The 19,737-nt window shown below is 40.5% G+C and overlaps 1 protein-coding gene across 3 annotated transcripts in view; it reads right to left on the bottom strand.

Annotated features, from left to right (window-relative positions):
* CFAP54 (cilia and flagella associated protein 54) overlaps positions 1–19,737 on the bottom strand; it is a 545,361-nt gene that overhangs the window by 321,223 nt on the left and 204,401 nt on the right. For all 3 annotated transcript variants that reach the window (XM_073620268.1, XM_073620266.1, XM_073620265.1), the window contains exons 28-29: positions 12,209–12,355; positions 7,961–8,066 (exon numbers count right to left, since the gene is read on the bottom strand). In XM_073620268.1, coding sequence (XP_073476369.1) covers positions 7,961–8,066; positions 12,209–12,355 — 253 coding nt within the window. The remainder of the gene's footprint in view (positions 1–7,960; positions 8,067–12,208; positions 12,356–19,737) is intronic.

The raw sequence follows: 19,737 nt of genomic DNA on the forward strand, positions 1-19,737 counted from the left end.
AAGCGGAGGAGCCTGGTCTTCAATCTTCTGCCTTCTGCCCTCTTCTCCTGATGTTGACACGACGCTCTCCCCGGCTAGAATGCTCTCTGTGCGCTCTGCTCTGACTTATATAGGCGGTGACCCCGCCCCCTTATGCCGTCACAGTCCCTGGGCATGCTGGGACTGTGACGTTTTAGGGGGCGTGGTCATCACCCGATGACCACGCCCCCTTATGCCGTCACAGTCCCAGCATGCCCAGGGACTGTGACGGCATAAGGGGGCGGGGTCACCGCCTATATAAGTCAGAGCAGAGCGCACAGAGAGCATTCCAGCCGGGGAGAGCGTCGTGTCAACATCAGGAGAAGAGGGCAGAAGGCAGAAGGCAGAAGGCAGAAGATTGAAGACCAGGCTCCTCCGCTTTAGCAAAAGAGCGGCAAAAGAGCAGAAGAGAGCGGAGGAGCCCGGCAGAAGATCCGGAGAGCGTGGAGAAGAACCGGAGAGACCCCCGAAGTCGGAAGAAGACCCCCGGAGCTGTCTAATAAAATGCTTTAAAAATCTGTGTAGTGTTTTTTTTTAAATTGACACTTTTCCTAGGTGAATGGGTAGGGGTACGCTGTACCCCATACTCATTCACATAGGGTGGGGGGCCGGGATCTGGGGGCTCCCTTATTAAAGGGGGCTCCCGGATTCCGATAAGCCCCCGCCCGCAGACCCCGACAACCAACGGCCAGGGTTGTCGGGAAGAGGCCCTTGTCCTCATCAACATGGGGACAAGGTGCTTTGGGGTGGGGGGCCGCAGCGCGCCCCCTCCCCCAAAGCACCAACCCCCATGTTGAGGGCATGCGGCCTGGTACGGTTCAGGAGGGGGGGGGGCGCTCGCTCGTCCCCACCCCCATTCCTGTCCGGCCGGGCTGCTTGCTCGGATAAGGGTCTGGTATGGATTGGGGGGGACCCCCACGCCGCTTTTATCGGCGTAGGGGGTTCCCCTCAAGATCCATACCAGACCCAAGGGCCTGGTATGCTCTTGGAGGGGGAACCCATGCCGGTTTTTTATTTAAAATTTGGCGCGGAGTTCCCCCTCAAGAACATCTGAGCACAAGTCGCGTGCCAAAGTCGGATCATGCAAGACGGCAATCCGACTTTGATCCGACTTCAATGATAGTCAATAGGCTGAAGTAGGATCAAAGTCGGACCAAAGTAGTACAGGGAGCATTTCTAAAGTCGGAACGACTTGTGTCGGACCAGTTAGGACGGCTCCCATAGGGAAACATTAAATTTCACACGTCATGCGACATGAGCTCCCAATGTCGGAGCGTTTGTCGGACCAGTGTGAACCCAGCCTAAAGCTGGAGAGTGCAAAATCAGTCTCAATTCTGCATAGAAACCAATCAGCTTCCAGGTTTTATTGCCAAACCTTAATTGAACAAGCTGAGGTTGGAAGCTGACTTTTTTTCTAGGCAAAAGTGAGCCTGATTTTAGACTCTGCTTAGCAAATAAACCCCTATGTGTATAAATTAGTCAGTTTGAAGAATGGTAGCCCTATTCTTTTAAGGATAACAGCAACTTGGAATGGAAAATGGAATTATAACATATGCTTTCTTTTCCCCAAAAGAATCTCTAGAGAGAGGACATTTAAGGCAATGTAAACTAACTGTATAACATATTGGTGCAGCATGCTTTTTTTCGGGGGCCACTAAATAACAGAGCCTAAAAAAAAAAAAAAAAAAAAAAAAAAGAATTTATGTAATTTCTTTTGCAAAATTTATTTTGCAAAATTATGACTGGAATACATTCCATTCCTGTTAAAGAAGGGTGACTGCTTATTACTTTGCCGTTTTTTTAGTGTTTACTCTGATCGTCAGCCTTCTTTACGCCTTTCATACCATCTCACTGTGTGGAGTGTGTGTTATGGAAATTAGCTCAAAGTTCCTGGAGATCAGTCAGACTGAAATACCAAGTAGTGGACTTCTATTTGCTGTTTAGCAGTCACCAGATTTCTACTACTGGAATTACAATATGCAGGGCAGAGCTGTCAGAACAAAAGATTCATCCCTAAAGCACTCAGGAAGGAAGATGCAATATGAGAAAAGCTTGTGCAGGAAGAGATTATTAAAAAATAACAGCAATTTAATATTCATTTCTTCATACCGCTCAGGGCTGTCTTGCTTAAAACTCCCAATAAGCTATTATATCGATGAAAAATAGTCAATTCAAAACATGTTAGGACTTTTTTCCTTGTCAGTAAGCAATCATGTAATTTATTTGCGTTCTATATTTAATAATATGCAAATACTGTGGTTATTAGTAATATAATATCAATAATAAACGTTGTACTTTCTCTAGTGTGCTATTCATGTTTAAAGTTTACAAATTAAATCTAAACACCACCCAAAAGTTTAGGTGGATACATTTGCATCGTCTATGCTCTAGTCTGGCATGCACAGTTTTACCGTTAAAAGCAGTAAAAGATTTTGCTTGAAAAATTTTATATAACTTGGGAAAAGCAACAAAACCAGAAACATATTACTATGCTTAACTTATTTAATAGCGCAAAACCCTATGCCAGACAGCACAGCTACATCCTCAACCTTCACTGCAATAACAGCATAGCTTGGCCAAGAACACCCCCCTCACCCATAATCATGATGACTAGCAATAAAGACGCAGTAGTAGCATATTTTTGAGACAATATTCCGGTCTCTTATGCCTTCAGCATGTTTTCTATCAGCTCAAATGCAGAGCAGCAGAGCCTGACTGGTTACTAGGTGTTGACCCTCCCTCTATTGGAGTGTTACTGTAAAGGGAGCTGATATAAAGGCGAATTCAGGTCTTTTAGTTTTGAAAATACATTTACTGTTTTTTTTAATAAATACCTAACTACATGCATTGGTGTTTTATATAATATACTGTATGTCTGGAATTCAGCAGTCAAAGATGTCAGATGCACTCTATAGGTTAAAAAAGTACTGCCACTCCATTGTCAACTTTAGCATTTGCTCTTTTTAAACGTTGATGTCAATAAATACACATCAGACATATGTGCAATTTTTTTTATTTGAGTTTCATGTTCCTATTTAATATATAAAATAACCTTACATCACTTGCTTTCATTTCACTAAGCAAACATACATTTAAGCAATAAACTACAATATTCGGTTCAAAATACAAGAACCGTGGAATATGACCACAGCCAAGGTTTTATATATTCTTTATTGAAAGGAAAATATTAAAGGTTACTTCCAGTCTCATGCCATTAAAATCTAAATCTATCCTATTTTTTTTTATAATTTAATGACTAGAGTGTAAACTGACTTAATTAATTTATCATATGCTTCAGCAACCAACTTGCATAATTAGCTGATTAAGATGCATATCTCATTGATTTAGTTATACACTTGTTAATTTAATTGCCACAAGTTAGGCTAATTACATTTAGGAGAGTCCCCACAGTTGAATATTGTCCTTTGTTTAAGAATGTATAGGATATTAGGGAAATTATAGCCAGGTATCTTTTGGCAGAGAATATAAATATGTATTCTTAATGACACTGTTATAAACTACAGTGTACAAAGTAGTTTATTCAATGGATCATAGAAGTATGGAAATGAAAATAATTTGCGTCTATCTATGGATTAACACATGTACATTTATTCATGGTTCTCATGAAACCTATTATTGTACTAGGATTTATGTTCAGCACTGTTACACATGTGCAACAAACTCTCCTTGTATTAATATTGCTTTTTAAAAGATATATCTCTGGCTTTAACAGTGATCATTATTACCATTTTTATTAATCATTTAAAAAGATAGTAATTTCCATAGGGCTGTAAAAGTTCAAAAACAAGTACAATCCCTTATGGCAAAAACATTCTTAAAGTAATGAGAGTTTTTTTCAAAACCGCCCATACAAGCAAAGGCAATCATTTAACCAAGGTGGTTTTATCCTTAGGCACTCATGGGTCTGTGACAAAGGTAAAATATTGACAATGCACCTAGTAGGCTATCACTATTATAGCAACAGAGCATTTGGTGGTTGCTATCACATCAGCATCAAGGCCAATGTAGGAATCTGTTTTTGAGGTGCAGTTCCACTAGAGCATACTGCCACTCTGAATGACCATAACTCAGCATGATGCCAGGGGAGGGTATGTCACTTATCTTCTGCAGGTACCGCCACATATTCCTCAGTATTGCACTTCCTTATTTCCATAACACACTAAGCCCTTGTTCTCTCTGTTCTTACTACATACACTTGTTCTTAAAACAATGCTCAATATTGGTGCTTTTGGAGTAAAAACACATGTATTTAGGGACGTTTGAAATACTCTGAACTTTTTCTAACTTATTGCATTAACAGGTCAACTTTCCTTCCATTGAAATGGATGCACAGAGCCTGTGATTCTGATGATACTGAAGCCAGGTGCACAGCAGGACTAATTAGAGAGCAGGTTTTCATTTTTCATTTTCCAGCTGAAGGAAGAAAGCAAGTGTATCATGCTCCCAGGAAAAAAACTGCCTCTCTAAGACTCCTTTCACACTGGGGCGGGAGGTGCTTTGGCGGTAAAGCGCCGCTATCATTAGCAGCGCTTTACCGTCGTTTTAGCGGCGGTATTTGGCCACTAGCGGGGAGGTTTTACCCCCTGCTAGCGGCTGAGAAAGGGTTAAAAAGCACCGCAAAGCGCCCCAGCGGTATAGCCGCGCTGCCCCATTGATAGCCGCTCTGCCCCACCGCTCCTTCACCGCTCCGAAGATGCTGCTAGCAGGACTTTTTTTCCCGTCCTGCTAGCGCACCGCTCCAGTGTGAAAGCCCTCGGGCTTTCGCACTGGAGACACAGCAGCGGCTGTTTCGGGTCGGTTTGCAGACGCTATTTTTTAGCGCAATAGCGCCTGCAAATCGCCCCAGTGTGAATGGGGTCTAAAACTACTTTCACACTGAGGCGTCTTTTCAGGTGTTTTAGCGCTAGAAATAGCACCTGTAGATCGCCTGAAAAACGCCTCCCATGCCTCCCCAGTGTGAAAGCCTGAGTGCTTTCACACTGGGGCGGTGCGCTTGTGGGACATTACAAAAAGTCCTGCAAGCAGCATCTTTGGGGCAGTGTAGGAGTGCTGTATACAGCGCTGCTACACCGCCCCTGCCCACTGAAATGCATGGGCAGTGCTTCCGAAGAGCCTGCAAATCGCTTCGGCATCGCCACAACATGGGCCCTTTCTTAACCCTTTCTTCGGCAGCTAGCGGGGTTTGAAAACTCCCTGTTAGCGGCCGAACAGCGGCTCTTTACCACTGACGCCGGGCACTTTCAGTGTAAAAGTAGCCTTAGATCTTACTACAGGTTAAGCAAATACATCTTTCAGCTGAACAACTGTTCATGTGCCCTTTCTCGCAATTAGAGCATATGTTAATCCATCAAAACATGATAATACAGTAAGGAGCGCCAGGCAAAAATCTGATAAAAGAATCCAAGATTATTTTTGATTAGATTTTTTTTAAAAAGTGTAAAAAAACTGCCAGCGTGTTTCAGGGGCAACACCACTCCCCTTCATCAGGACTCAACACAAAGCTTGGTGGGACTCAGATAAACCAGTGACTTCACAGATCTATATTAGTATCTATATTAGTATTAAACTCTTCTCATGGAGGAACAACTTGACAGCACTTGCTGAGCTGCAATAGAGGCCTCCTTATTTCAAACAAAGTTAGTTCTGCAGGGTTAGCTACATTAATATGATTCACATTAACATGTTACTAAACCCACAACAGTAAAATTAGACTGTATATGCAGTAAAGCATGCTTGTTATACTCACGGTGGAACCTAAGGGGTTAATCATGTGCATTGTGTAAAAAGGCTATTTGATCCTGTCTTCTCTGATCATTCCCTTCTTCCACAGTTCCCAATCCATCTCCTGATAGTACAGAGCCTTGGAGGCACTCTGCACATGCTTACTTTGGTGTATATTGCTAGAGAGGTTTTTTTGGGGGGAGGGTGCATGTGGTCGGCACAGGGCCAATCAGCACTGTCCAGACAGAGGATCAGGGGTCATGCAGCCTCATAAGACAGCCAGAGGAGAATGAAAACTCCTCCTACAAGCTTTAACCAGTGCTCGGCCTGACACTGATAGTCACAAGACTGCTATACACTGCTGATGAGAAAATGTATTTAGCAGTTTATATTTATTAAAATAATTGCATTTCCATGTTCTGTGTACTGTGAGAGACCAGATATAGTGAATGCAGGGTCCTGGGTTTAGTAACACTTTACCAATCTGGTGTGTTTTACTGCATGTTGTGACAAAGGTCATTAAGCTGTCCGGTACCTCAATCAGCAATTATTGTTTGTTATACTGAAGTGCAGTATGATATGCACACAGTAAGAAAGAATTAGTAATTAAGAAAGTAGACTGGTACGTGTAGATCGAAATTCAGCTGGTTCAGCAGAAACCTGACGAATTTTTGATCCATCTATGAGCAAGCTAGTTGTACTGAAGTCAATCTATCAATCGACTTAAGTACAACCAACCCGTTGGGATTTTTTTGTGCGATTACTACCGCCAGTTATAGCCCACAGCAGGCAAGAAAACCTCCTGCTGTCAGAATACAATAGCACAGCACGAGGGATTCCTCCACCAACACTGAATGTGTTGATGGGAGAATTGAGCGATTTTCTTTTCTTTAACCCATGTTTGAAGGAAAGAAAATTGCTTAATGTATGGGCAGTCAAAGATCTGGGGAGGGTGCCAGTAATGGGAGGGGGGAGAGCATGTCAAGAAGGGGGATTCTAAAGGTACAGTTATCCTTTGTCACCAGAACTGGAATAGAGGGGAAATCTTGCAATGGGAACACCTGTTCTGCTGACAACTGTTTAAAGCGGAACTCCAGCCCCCCCCAAAGAAACTGTAGCTGCTGATTTTTAATATTAGGACACTTACCTGTCTAGGGATCCCACAATGTCGGCACCCCAGTCGAATTTTCAATCAGCTCTCGGGTGCTGCAGCTGCCATTCTTTGTAAGGGAAACCGGCAGTGAAGCCTTGCAGCTTCTCAGCTAGCCCTATACTGTGCATGCGAAAAGCGTGCTGCGCTTTGTGAATGGCCCGGAGGAAGGAAAAGGGGGGCCAAACTTCCAGGGGACCTCTCAGCGACGAAGTCCCCCCAGAGTGGGAGCAGGTGCCTGTCAAAACCAGCTATCTGCTACCCCCCCCCCCCGGAGGTGCTAAATGTGGCAGTGGAGGGGGGGAGAAAGCAAACAAGCAGAGCTTCCCCTTTTGGGTGGAGCTCTGATTTAAGAGGGGATTTCCTCTCACTTAGGATAGATTTCCTCTCAATTCCAGTTAGGAAGCAAAGGGAAATCTCCCCAATGGAAAACAGGTGACAGGGGTTTTAACTACTTCCTACAGGGGTTTTAACTACTTAAAGTAGAATCTAAAACAGAGTTATGGATCGAGTAAGGTTTTTATTGCTGTATTCCCACTGGAAGTTTTTTTCTTATTTCCAGGCCCAGAGACACAAAAAAAGGTGAGAGGTAATTTCCCTAAGTAAGCGAAAATTGCACTTTTTGTCAGTTCTCATCTAGGAACAGGTATTACATTCACTTTCTATCAACCCCAACAGAAACTTTAAAGGAATCTCCCTAAGGCTGCCTCAGCAACCCAAAAATATTGTCCTTTGCATATGGGTCTGGTGACAGGTGGCTATTAAAAAAAAAAAATAAGTGAGAGGATTCCCCCTCACAAAATTCAGCAAAAAATGGCAGGAGGTTTAACCCCATTAAAAAAAAAAAAGATTGGCTGGGATTCTACTTCAAGCAATGATGCGTATTAAACTTGCACCAAAAAATCAGATTCCCATACTACAGTATACTGTAAATCTAGTTGCCATGGGATACCTCATTATACACAGTCACTGCATTTTGGGCTGCATTCTTAAATGGACCTGTGTGTATATATTTAATAAAGCACCATAGTTTAGATAGAAGCAACTTACCTGGTTTAGTCAATTTTAGAAGATCTTGTTCCAGGGCAGTCAATTGTTCATTAACTTTTTCTGCAATAATTAGTTTCTTTTTTTGATGCTTTTTGTGAAAGGACCCCTACATACCAATTAACAAAAAACTGTTAAACTTTGCAGAGAATACAACATAAAATAAATTTGTCAGGTTGATTAAAACTCCAATACTTAATCAATACATCACATTATTATGTTATCATGCCGCGCACACCCAACCCCTGGGCTTGGCCTTCTCCTTCATTACTCTATCCACTGCTGTGCCATTTTCTCCTGGTCATCTTCTGACCTGGTATCTTCTCTATTCAGCTACTGGATGCATGCGTGCTGGAATAGCATCATAAAAGGACCTGGCTTCAATACACAGTACTTTACAGATCCTGGGAGTGTACAATATACATGCACTGCAGACAGCGTACACACAGAAAATACATTTGCTAGCAGGTTGAAGCGATAAAGAAATGTTCTTCTACCAAAAAACTCCAGTTGCTAGCAATGTTATTGAAGTTTTATTCCACCCTGTTTTGTAACAAAATATGTTTACACAGGGAAGGTTGTGTCTTAAGTTCCAGAGGTATAAATGGATCATTACTGTGTAATATAGGCTTATTAATAGGCAGGGACTTTCAGTAAAAACATACCAGATCTATCACTGTCACACACCAGCACACTTTAATCGGTTTCCCGACCAGCCACCGTCATTATACTGAGGCGGGTTGGCACCTACCGCCGTAGGTGTACGTTGGCCGCTTTAAGAGCTATATGGGACGCGCATCAATTTTGTTTGGGTACAACTTCGCACAATCGTGCAATTGCCAGTTAAAGTAACGCAGTGCCATATCGCAAAAAATGGCCTGGTCAGGAAGTGGGCAAATCTTTCTGGGGCTGAATTGGATAAACAGACACAGCATATTAATAAATGGATTAAAACAATTGTCATGACTGTAGAGTGTTCACTGTTCTAACATCTGTATAATGTTGCTATCACTTTGATAGATATAAATATTTATGAACAATCATTAGAGTGTGAGCAGACCATTTCCGGGTATAGATCATACCCATACTGCTTCTAAGAGGTTCAGAGCAAATCCAGCATTCACTACAGAATTCTGATCATTGTAATAACTCTCTGCCCTTTGCCCTTGTGTACAAAGGGAAACATGGATATTTTTAAAGCTGGTGTTTCCCATAAAAAAGGTACATGGAACAATAATGACACACTGCAAGAAGGTTTCTGCTCAGGCTATGATGCTAATGATTTTCGTGGTATGCCCATTTGATCATTTCTTTTTAGTTTAAATTATCAACTATAGAGGGGCAAATTACTATAACCTGACAGACACCAGAAGAAGTACAACAGATATCAGAGTGCCAACGGAAGAAGTAGGATAAAACTGTTTTTACTTAAAGTAGATAGAGTTGATTATCAACTCTAAATAAAATAACCTTTTTTTTACATCTGATCATCTTACCGATTCATTCCTTTGCCATTTTGTTATCTTTGATACTAAAAAGTGATTTTTATCTCACGTTCCTTATCTTATAGGAAACCCGTGAAAACACCTTCAGACAAGAGGAGTTCCAAATTATTATTTTTTTTTATATAAAACACGTAATTACGGAGAGCACACCCATACAAGGCCGTCTCAGAGTATGCTCTGTCATAAGTATTACACTGGCCCCTTTTATAGGGTTTCAGAAAACAACATGACACTGGCATACTTACTAGGCATAAATGATTTGCCGATGGTACATGGCAATATGCCTATGGTCTTATCCTAATAAGCATATTGGTAAAAAGACATATTTACTTAAAAGCTCAAAAAGGCCATTTTGGCTTCACTTCTATAAAATTGAGAATACATTGGGATATCATATACGAATGTATCATTAGCTGTTTTAATATTAATAACTTGATATCATTTTCTTAAATATACCTATTAATGTATACTATGAAGTAGGATTCTGTAAGAATCGTGTTGTTATCCCTATACAATACAATACAAAGCATTGGCTGATACAGTGCCTTGAAAAAGTATTCATACCCCTTGACATTTTCCACATTTTGTCATGTTACAACCAAAAACGTAAATGTATTTTATTGGGATTGTATGTTATAGACCAACACAAAGTAGCACATAATTGTGAAGTGGAAGGAAAATGATAAATGGTTTTTAATTTATTTTACAAATAAATATGTGAAAAGTGTGGCGCGCATTTGTATTCAGCCTCCTTTACTCTGATACCCCTAACTAAAATCTAGTGGAACCAATTGCCCTCAGAAGTCACCTAATTAGTAAATAGAGTCCACCTGTGTGTAATTTAATCTCAGTATGAATACAGCTGTTCTGTAAAGCCCCCAGAGGTTTGTTAGAGAACCTTAGTGAACAAACTGCAGGCCAAGGAACACACCAGATAGGTTGTGTGGAGAAGTTTAAAGCAGGGTTAGGTTCTACAAAAATATCCCAAGCTTTGAACATCTCACAGAGCACTGTTCAATCTATCATCCGAAAATGGAAAGAGTATGGCACAACTGCAAACCTATCAAGCCATGGCTGACCACCTAAACTGACAGGCCGGGCAAGGAGAGCATTAATCAAAGAAACAGCCAAGAGGCCCATGGTAACTCTATAGGAGCTGCAGAGATCCACAGCTCAGGTGGGAAAATCTGTCCACAGGACAACTATTAGTTGTGCACTCCACAAATATGGCCTTCATGGAAGATTGGCAATAAGAAAGCCATTGTTGAAAGAAAGCTATAAGAAGGCTCATTGGCAATTTGCAAGGAGCTATGGGGGGGACACAACAAACATGTGGAAGAAGGTGCTCTGGTCAGTTGAGACCAAAATTAAACCTTTTGGCCTAATAGCAAAACGTTATGTGTGGCAGAAAACTAACACTGCACATCACCCTGAACACACCCCCCTCATCGTGAAACAAGGTGGTGGCAGCATCATGTTTTGGGGTTATTTGTCAGCAGGGACAGGGAAGCTGGTCAGAGTTGGTGGGAATATGGATGGAGCCAAATACAGGGCAATCTTAGAAAAAAACCTGTTAGAATCTGCAAAAGACTTGAGACTGGGGCAGAGGTTCACCTTCCAGCAGGACAACGACCCTAATCATACAGCCAGAGCTACAATGGAATGATTTAGATCAAAGCATATTCATGTGTTAGAATGGCCCAGTCAAAGACCAGTCCTAAATTCAATTAAGAATCTGTGGAAAGACTTGAAAATTGCTGTTCATAGATGCCCTCCATCCAATCTGACAGAGCTTGAAGTATTTTGCAAAGAAGAATGGGCAAAAATTTCACTCTGTAGATGTGCTAAGCTGGTAGAGACATCCCCAAAAAAACTTGCAGCTCTAATTGCAGCGAAAGGTGGTTCTACAAAGTATCGACTCAGGGGGGCTGAATACAAATGCACGCCAGACTTTCAGATATTTATCTGTAAGAAATTTTGAAAAGCATTTAGCATTTTTCTTCCACTTCACAATTATGTGCCACTTTGTGTTTGTCTATCACAAAAAAATTCCAATAAAATACATTTACGTTTTTAGTCATAACATGACAAAATGTGTAAAATTTTAAGGGGTATGAATACTTTTTCAAGGCACTGTACCTGTGGCCCAAGGAGCTGTATATTAACCACACTTAAAGAACAATTCTGCAACATCAAAACATTTTTTTTTTTAGATTTCCTGTCACTCCCAACCCGACTTGCCAATACAGCAGAAGATAAATGCTTGTTCCAAACATGACATCATCAACCTGTGGTCATATTTGGTTATGCGCTAAGCATTATAGTATGCACTCTACCTGCACTAAGCCATTATTACATACGATAAAATCTGGCCAATATGTTGAACCTACATCTAAATAAAAAGAAAAGTCCAGGCTATGGAATGTCATCATTTTATTGGTTATTGCCATTGTACTTTTTTTAACAATCAGGTAGGTCTGGCAGATGACAGAAGGGCTGGTGTGGCCGAGAGTATCTTGGTATCAAATTTTTTCCAATAAATGGCGATTAAAAACGGTTTCCTGGAAAACCTACTTAGATAAAAACATGCAATTTCACAAATCCATTTTTTGTAATTGTAGATGAAGAGGGGCAATAATTTATCTGGCAATTTTTTTATAGCATATATAGTATAGCATTAATATAATTTCCTATGCTGGACATATTAAGTTCTGTTTCGTTGTGTTAGTTTTTTTTAAAACCATACCTTTTCTTTTTCTCCTCCATCCTTTGCTTTTTCAAGGTCATCACTTAATTTTGACTGATATGCTGTACTTTCTGTGACATCAAGTAACTTTTTCCCAGTTTCTATTACAGATGCTGCTATTTCATATTCCTCCCATGAACGGAGCACCTGCATAAAAATAATACAGCCAAAAAAAAAAAATATTAAAAGATAAGTCTTTCATTCAAAGAGAATAATCTTTTTTATTTTATATATACATATATAAATGTATATATATGTATATATTTAGTATCTCACAAAAGTGAGTACACCCCTCACATTTTTGTAAATATTTTATTATATCTTTGTGAGAACACTGAAGAAATTACACTTTGTTACGATGTAAAATAGTGAGTGTACAGCTTGTGTAACAGTGTAAATTTACTGTCCCCTCAAAATAAAACTGCTGGCAACAAAAGTGAACACACCCCTAAGTGAAAATGTCCAAATTGGGACCAATTAGCCATTTTCCCTCCCTGGTGTGATGTGACTCATTAGTGTTACAAGGTCTCAGGTGTGAATGGGGAGCAGGTGTGTTAAATTTGGTGTTATCTCTCTCACTCTCTCCTACTGGTCACTGGAAGTTCAACATGGCACCTCATGGCAAAAAACTCTCTGAGGATCTGAAAAAAAGAATTGTTGCTCTACGTAAAGATGGCCTAGGCTATAACAAGAGTGCCAAAACCCTGACACTGAGCTGCAGTATGGTGGCCAAGACCATACAGCGGTTTAACAGGACAGGTTTCACTCAGAACAGGCCTCGCCATGGTCAACAAAAGAAGTTGAGTGCACAGGCTCAGCGTCATATCCAGAGGTTGTCTTTGGGAAATAGACACATTAGTGCTGCCAGCATTGCTGCAGAGGTTGAGGGGGTGGGGGGTCAGCCTGTCAGTGCTCAGACCATACGCCGCACACTGCATCAAATTGGTCTGCATGGCTGCATCCCAGAAGGAAGCCTTTTCTAAAGATGATGCACAAGAAAACCAACAGTTTGCTGAAGGCAAGAAGACTAAGTACATATATTACTGGAACCATGTCCTGTGGTCTGATGAGACCAAGATAAATTTATTTGGTTCAGATAGTGTCAAGCGTGTGTGGCGGCAACCAGGTGAGGAGTACAAAGACAAGTGTGTCTTACCTACAGTTAAGCATGGTGGTGGAAGTGTCATGGTCTGGGGCTGCATAAGTGCTGCCGGCACTGGGGAGCTACAGTTCATTGAAGGAACCATGAATGCCAACATGTACTGTGACATACTGAAGCAGAGCATGATCCCCTCCCTTCAGAGACTGGGCCGCAGGGCAGTATTCCAACATGATAACAACCCCAAACACACTTCCAAGACAACCACTGCCTTGCTAAAGAAGCTGAGGATAAAGATGATGGACTGGCCAAGCATGTCTCCAGACCTAAACCCTATTAAGCATCTGTGGGGCATCCTTAAATGGAAGGTGGAAGAGCACAAGGTCTCTATCATCCACCAGCTCTGTGATGTCGTCATGAAGGAGTGGAAGAGGACTCCTGTGAAGCTCTGGTGAACTCCATGTGCCACCCACATAAAGGCTATAACATTAACATTAAAGATTATTTTACATGTCAATCATCTTATGTTATATATATTATTAAATGCCCACGTGGCTTAATTTATGTGGGAGAAACAACCCAGAAGGTTGTTATATATTATTAAATGCACATGTTGCTTAATTTATGTGGGAGAAACAACCCAGAAGGTAAAAGATAGAATCGCAAGGCATAAGTACTCGATTCGGGACAAACTGGATAAACTTCCATTATCCAGACATTTTACAGAACAAACACACACACAGTGTCCCAATTAAGATATATGGTCATTGATGGCATACCCGTGAATAGACGAGGAGGTGATAGAGAGCTTGCTCTGAAAAAATGTGAAGTTTATTGGATTAACTGTTTGGACATGGTACAGCCTAAAGGGTTAAATTCCGGTTTTGATTTGTACTTATTCGTTTGGATATAAAAGGTGAAAAGGTGAAAAGGTAACACTCCGTGTTCATTGTTACATTTCATTATTATCATTATTTTGTTGTTTTTTAGATACTGTGAAGAGAAAGCTTTTTCCAGGAGGAATGTCTTCTTTATGAATAAGCTTTTTTGTTACTGCCCTCTTTTTTCCTGTTTTTTTACTTTTTTTTACCTTTTTCACTTTTTTTACTTTTTTATTTTTTTCCTTTGTTTGGTGAAGAAACAATAGTACCTGTTGACATTTGATTGTTCCAACCATGTAAAATGAGGAGAAATGATTAGTTATAAAAACTGTTACTAAATATGGGTTAATTAATTCCAGCTTAATCAAATGTAATTAATGAACTTGTGTGTATATATATCATGTGATGTATGTAAGCAGTTGCAGACATACGATTGTGAGAAAGGGCGTTATCTGTGAAAGCCCGAAACGTCGCAGCCAGCTGCATCTGGTATCGGTTCGATGTCTTTGTAATTCTTTAAAGAAATAAATTTCTTGTGCAGCAATCCTGACTCATCGTTATATATATATATACACACACACACACATACAGACACGCATTTAATATATATAATATATATGATGAACTTAATTTAAATTGTATGGTTAACACTCATTAACATGCTTTAAAAGGAAGTTATGGTTATTATGAACACCTGATAATGCATGCTTAAAACAGATTTCTAATCTTCATTATTGTTACTTGCACACAAAATTTAAAAAAAACTATGACTGGCTACGCAAAATTAGTGGAAAAGTTTCCCCGGGGGGGCTTTAAAGCAGCAAAATATTTTTGAAACAATGTTTAGTAACCATGTTTGGTAAAAATATTGTTTAATTCGGACATAGAATGCATTACATAGATACAATCAATATCACATAAAATTCCAGTAGTCGACACAAGCAACAACAAAGGACCATCTCCCATGGCAATCAATTCATTAAAAAAGTTCTAATTGTACAGTTACATTTTAACAATACTATCCATGTGAATCCCCATGAATACCCCAATGCATTTAGACCCTTCTTCCTTTTCTGTGATTTGAAGCGGAGTTCCACTCGTTTTTCAGTTTATTAAAAGTCAGCATCTACAAAAAGTGTAGCTGCTGACCTTTAATAAACACACTCACCTGTCCCATGATCCAGGATTGCCCTTTTCAGATCATGTAATAAGCCTTTCATCTTTCCAGCTGGAATTCGTCAGGGAAAAGAGGTTACCTCCTGGACTTAGTAGGTTTGGTCATGCATATAGGGCAAGGGGTCGTGAACTTCTTTCAGCAGTGGATACATACTCTCCCAGAGCGGTTTCGGTCTCATGGCCTGCCCATTCAAAGGCGTCCATGGAATCCATCTCCAGGGAAGTATCATGGTCACCACAGGATACCTTTTCAAGGGGTACAGAGTAGATCCGGGGGTCTTGCCATTAGTGGACTGCGGAGGAAGGACTGTTCCGTCTTCTGTCCCATTCTAATTAAAAATTGATTCGACAAGTAGAACCCACCCTGTCAGCTAGTTACTTATCACCAGTATGCTGCCATGGTGGCATCAGGAAAACGGAAAATTGTATCAAATACTTACCGTAATTTTTCTTTCCTGACACCAAACCATGGCAGCATACGGACCCACCCTTGTATACCACTCGGTATGTGGCTAATTACAAAGAATGGGGTGAGGCCTAACTAGACCTTTTATTTATGCTATTCACTGGTCCTGAGGGAGTGGAAGAGAGGCGAAGCCTATCACTAGTATGCTGCCATGGTTTGGCATCAGGAAAGGAAATTACGGTAAGTATTTGATACAATTTTCCGTTTAGGGGATTAAAACCACTCAGGTGCTGTTAACTAGGACGCCATTAGACTTCCCTTCACTTCCTGTTCCACTGACAATGTTTTCATAGGACAGAAAGTGAGGGAAATTTTGCTGTAAACGGTTTGCATGCTGGAAGATCATACATGGCTGTTCCCACATATATATTTTCATAGGACAGAAAGTGAGGGAAATTTTGCTGTAAACGGTTTGCGTGCCGGAAGATCATACATGGCTGTTCCCACATTATATCATACACTGTATGTAACACTGAAAATCATAACTAAACGCAAGATTTTTAAAGCATTTGTACAAGTTGATAATTGTATATGCAATAAACTAGTTCTATTCATATACAGAGTACTCCTTAAAAAATAAGACATAACAGAGTAGATATCTTTTGAGGCTATCTGTTCTCTGTGTGGCTATTGGATGGCAATTAGTTCAGGACAAAAGCGCCTAAAGCTTCAAAGATGCTCACTGGACTCTGCTAAAATGGTTTAAACTGCATAACGATATGAAAAAACAAAAAGATACGGATCAAACTACTCTAAAATGAAATGGTTTTGTGCTAGCCCTAAGGAAATCAAAAAAGTTGAAGTAATATTAGAACAGACCTTTTGACCTTCAATCCACTTTATAAAGCATGTTTAACAGAATTTTAAAATGATCTTTTAAAGTGGATTTTCACATAAAAGTCAGCACATATTAGTGTATTTATCTGTTCGCTAACAAACCGAAAACTAGCTAAATTCACAGCTGCTTTGGCAGACTGACCACCAATAAAAATGCTAAATAAAATGACCTATTAAGGAAATTGTGTATATATTTTTTTTATCTAGCAAGCCATGATATCCAGTTATATTTTGTTTTTGTTATTGATCATTTTAAATCAATAGGAAGTTTATTAATGTATTTCAGCTATTTTTTTAACTTGCAGTAGAAATACAAAAATGTACAATTATCCTATTTTTTTAAACTACGACAACCTTGTTGAACAACTTACAAAGCATATTACCATACACATCGAATTATTAATGTGCTGCATAAGACCTGAATTACCACATACACTACATGGCCAAATGTTTGTGGACACCTGACCACTAGATATAGGTGAACCTACATGCAGAGGTCATCAACCCCCGGGTCGTAGTCCACTACCGGGCCGTGGCCAGTTTGCAGCCGGGTTGCAAAGGCGCACTGTCTGATGTGCAGCAGTGGAGCGAGCAGAGAGATGACATCATCTCTCACCACCCCCTGCATCACCGCTGTTCTGCCCTCACAGTGGGGCTGCTATACTGCTGGAGGTTTCGCTACACTGTTATGCCCCGTACACACGGTCGGATTTTCCGATGGAAAATGTCCGATCGGAGCGTGTTGTCGGAAATTCCGACTATGTGTGGGCTCCATCGGACATTTTCCATCGGATTTTCCGACACACAAAGTTGGAGAGCAGGAGGTAAAATTTTCCGACAACAAAATCCGTTGTCGGAAATTCCGATCGTGTGTACACAAATCCGACGGACAAAGTGCCACGCATGCTCAGAATAAATAAAGAGATGAAAGCTATTGGACACTGCCCCGTTTATAGTCCCGACGTACGTGTTTTACGTCACCGCGTTCAGAACGATCGGATTTTCCGACAACTTTGTGTGACCGTGTGTATGCAAGACAAGTTTGAGCCAACATCCGTCAGAAAAAATCCTAGGATTTTGTTGTCGGAATTTCCGAACAAAGTCCGACCGTGTGTACGCCCTATAAGAGATGAAACGAGCGAGCAGAGAGATGAGATCATCTCTCACCGCCCGCCTGCATCACCGTTCTTCCGTGCTCACAGCGGGGCTGCTATACTGCTGGAAGTGAGGAGGGAGAGAAGAGAGATGAGATCACCTCTCACTGCCCACCCCCCATCACTGCTCTTCAGCCCACAGAGCAAGGCAGAACACCGCTACACTGCTGGAGGTGAGGCAAAGGAACAGAGAGATGAGATCATCTCTTACCACCTGCCTCCCATTACCGCTGTTCCCCCTCACTACCCACTACTTTAGGCTTTCCTCTGAACTAATGTGCACCCCTGTGCTGCCACCACTGCAGTGACAATCTTCATGTGGTGGCAGGTGAAAAACCACATCTGCTGGCAGGTGACAATCCACATCTGGTGGCAGGCGATGTGGCAAATGACAAGCTGTATCTGGTGGCAAGCAATGTGGCAAGGGACAAAACGCATCTGGTGGCAGGCGATGTGGCAAGGGAAAGGTTGGGGACCACTGCATACATGGATTAAATTCGTAGAGGTTTTTTCTGAAATTCACGAAACCCAAATTTAGAAGCGAACCCCCTTGAAGTGTATGAGGGGCAAATCCGGATACAAAATTCTGGCCATTGCCATGGGTAACAAAGCAAACTATTTTTTTTAAATACCATATAACAGAAAGAGGGTCCTTTTTAATGTAACACAAAAAATACACAAATCTTTCAAATAACAGGTTTGAGGGATGTCTTAAAGTTGTAGGATGTATTTTGGAATCAGCATGGTTTTAAGAGAAATTCTTGGCCACAGTGTACTTTGGCAGAACATTTTGGCTGAGGAACTGCAGACAGCAGAAGCACTCCAAATTGCTTTCATTTGATTAATATCAGTTTGAATAAAAAATGGCTTTTCAGGGTGGCAATATTATCCACTATAAACTTTAAAGGATACGTTCACCTTTAGTAACATGTTACACCCATATTTACTTTTCCAAATGCTACAAGGATGACAAAACACATCCTTTAATGCCAAAGGTGACCTAAAGACATTACAAAATACTTTATGAAATAAAATGATAATGAAAGTGCAGGTAGCTTTTCACACTTTTCCTTCCTTTTTGCTGCTTTCTGGAACATCACAAAGTGTTTATTCACCAGCAGCATCTTCAAGTAAGGAAGCGTTGCAAACCACTGCCTCACAAAAATACACAATCCCTTCATATATAAATAAAATGACACCTGAAAAGCAGAAGAAAATTGATCAAGCTCTTGCATGAGCAATATATTCTTCTGGATCAGCATTATCAATAACTGAAAATGCATATTGGCAGGAATCTGAAATTATTCAGAGAGAAAAAGGGGTGGGGGTTACCTGTTCTCTTGTATAGTTGTAATGTTCTTAACATACACAGTCCTTACTATTCCATTTGTAATAAAAAAAATTAAAAAGCAAGTTTCATTTATTTACAGGATAAACTGTATGTTCATTACAAGCATAATTACAAGCATAATTATTTTATATACACTGCATTTCCCTTCCCAGTGTAACAAAATTACTTTAAATGTTTCCAATAATTTCTATTTTTTTCCAGAAAAAAAAAAAGGAGGGAAAACTTTTTTTTCCCATGGCTTCAAAACTTCTGGAAATTTTACATCTCTAGTCACACCCACTGTAGAAATATTACAACGAAGACCCAGGACTGCTGAGCAGTTAGACTCCTATATCAGGCAACAATGGGACAACATTGGGACATTGGGTGGCTTCAGTTCCCAGGCGTTAACAAAGTGTTGTTAATAGAAGAGGGCATGGTAAACATAGCCCTGTCCCAACTATTTTGAGATGTACTGCTGCCATCAATTTCAAAGTTGCCTCATTTTTTCTTAAAATGGTACAATTTCTTATTTTAAACATTTAATATGTTTATTATTTTTTATTGTGAATAAAATATACTGTAG

The sequence above is a fragment of the Aquarana catesbeiana genome, linkage group LG03, assembly GCF_042186555.1.
Source record: "Aquarana catesbeiana isolate 2022-GZ linkage group LG03, ASM4218655v1, whole genome shotgun sequence".
NCBI lineage: Eukaryota > Metazoa > Chordata > Amphibia > Anura > Ranidae > Aquarana > Aquarana catesbeiana.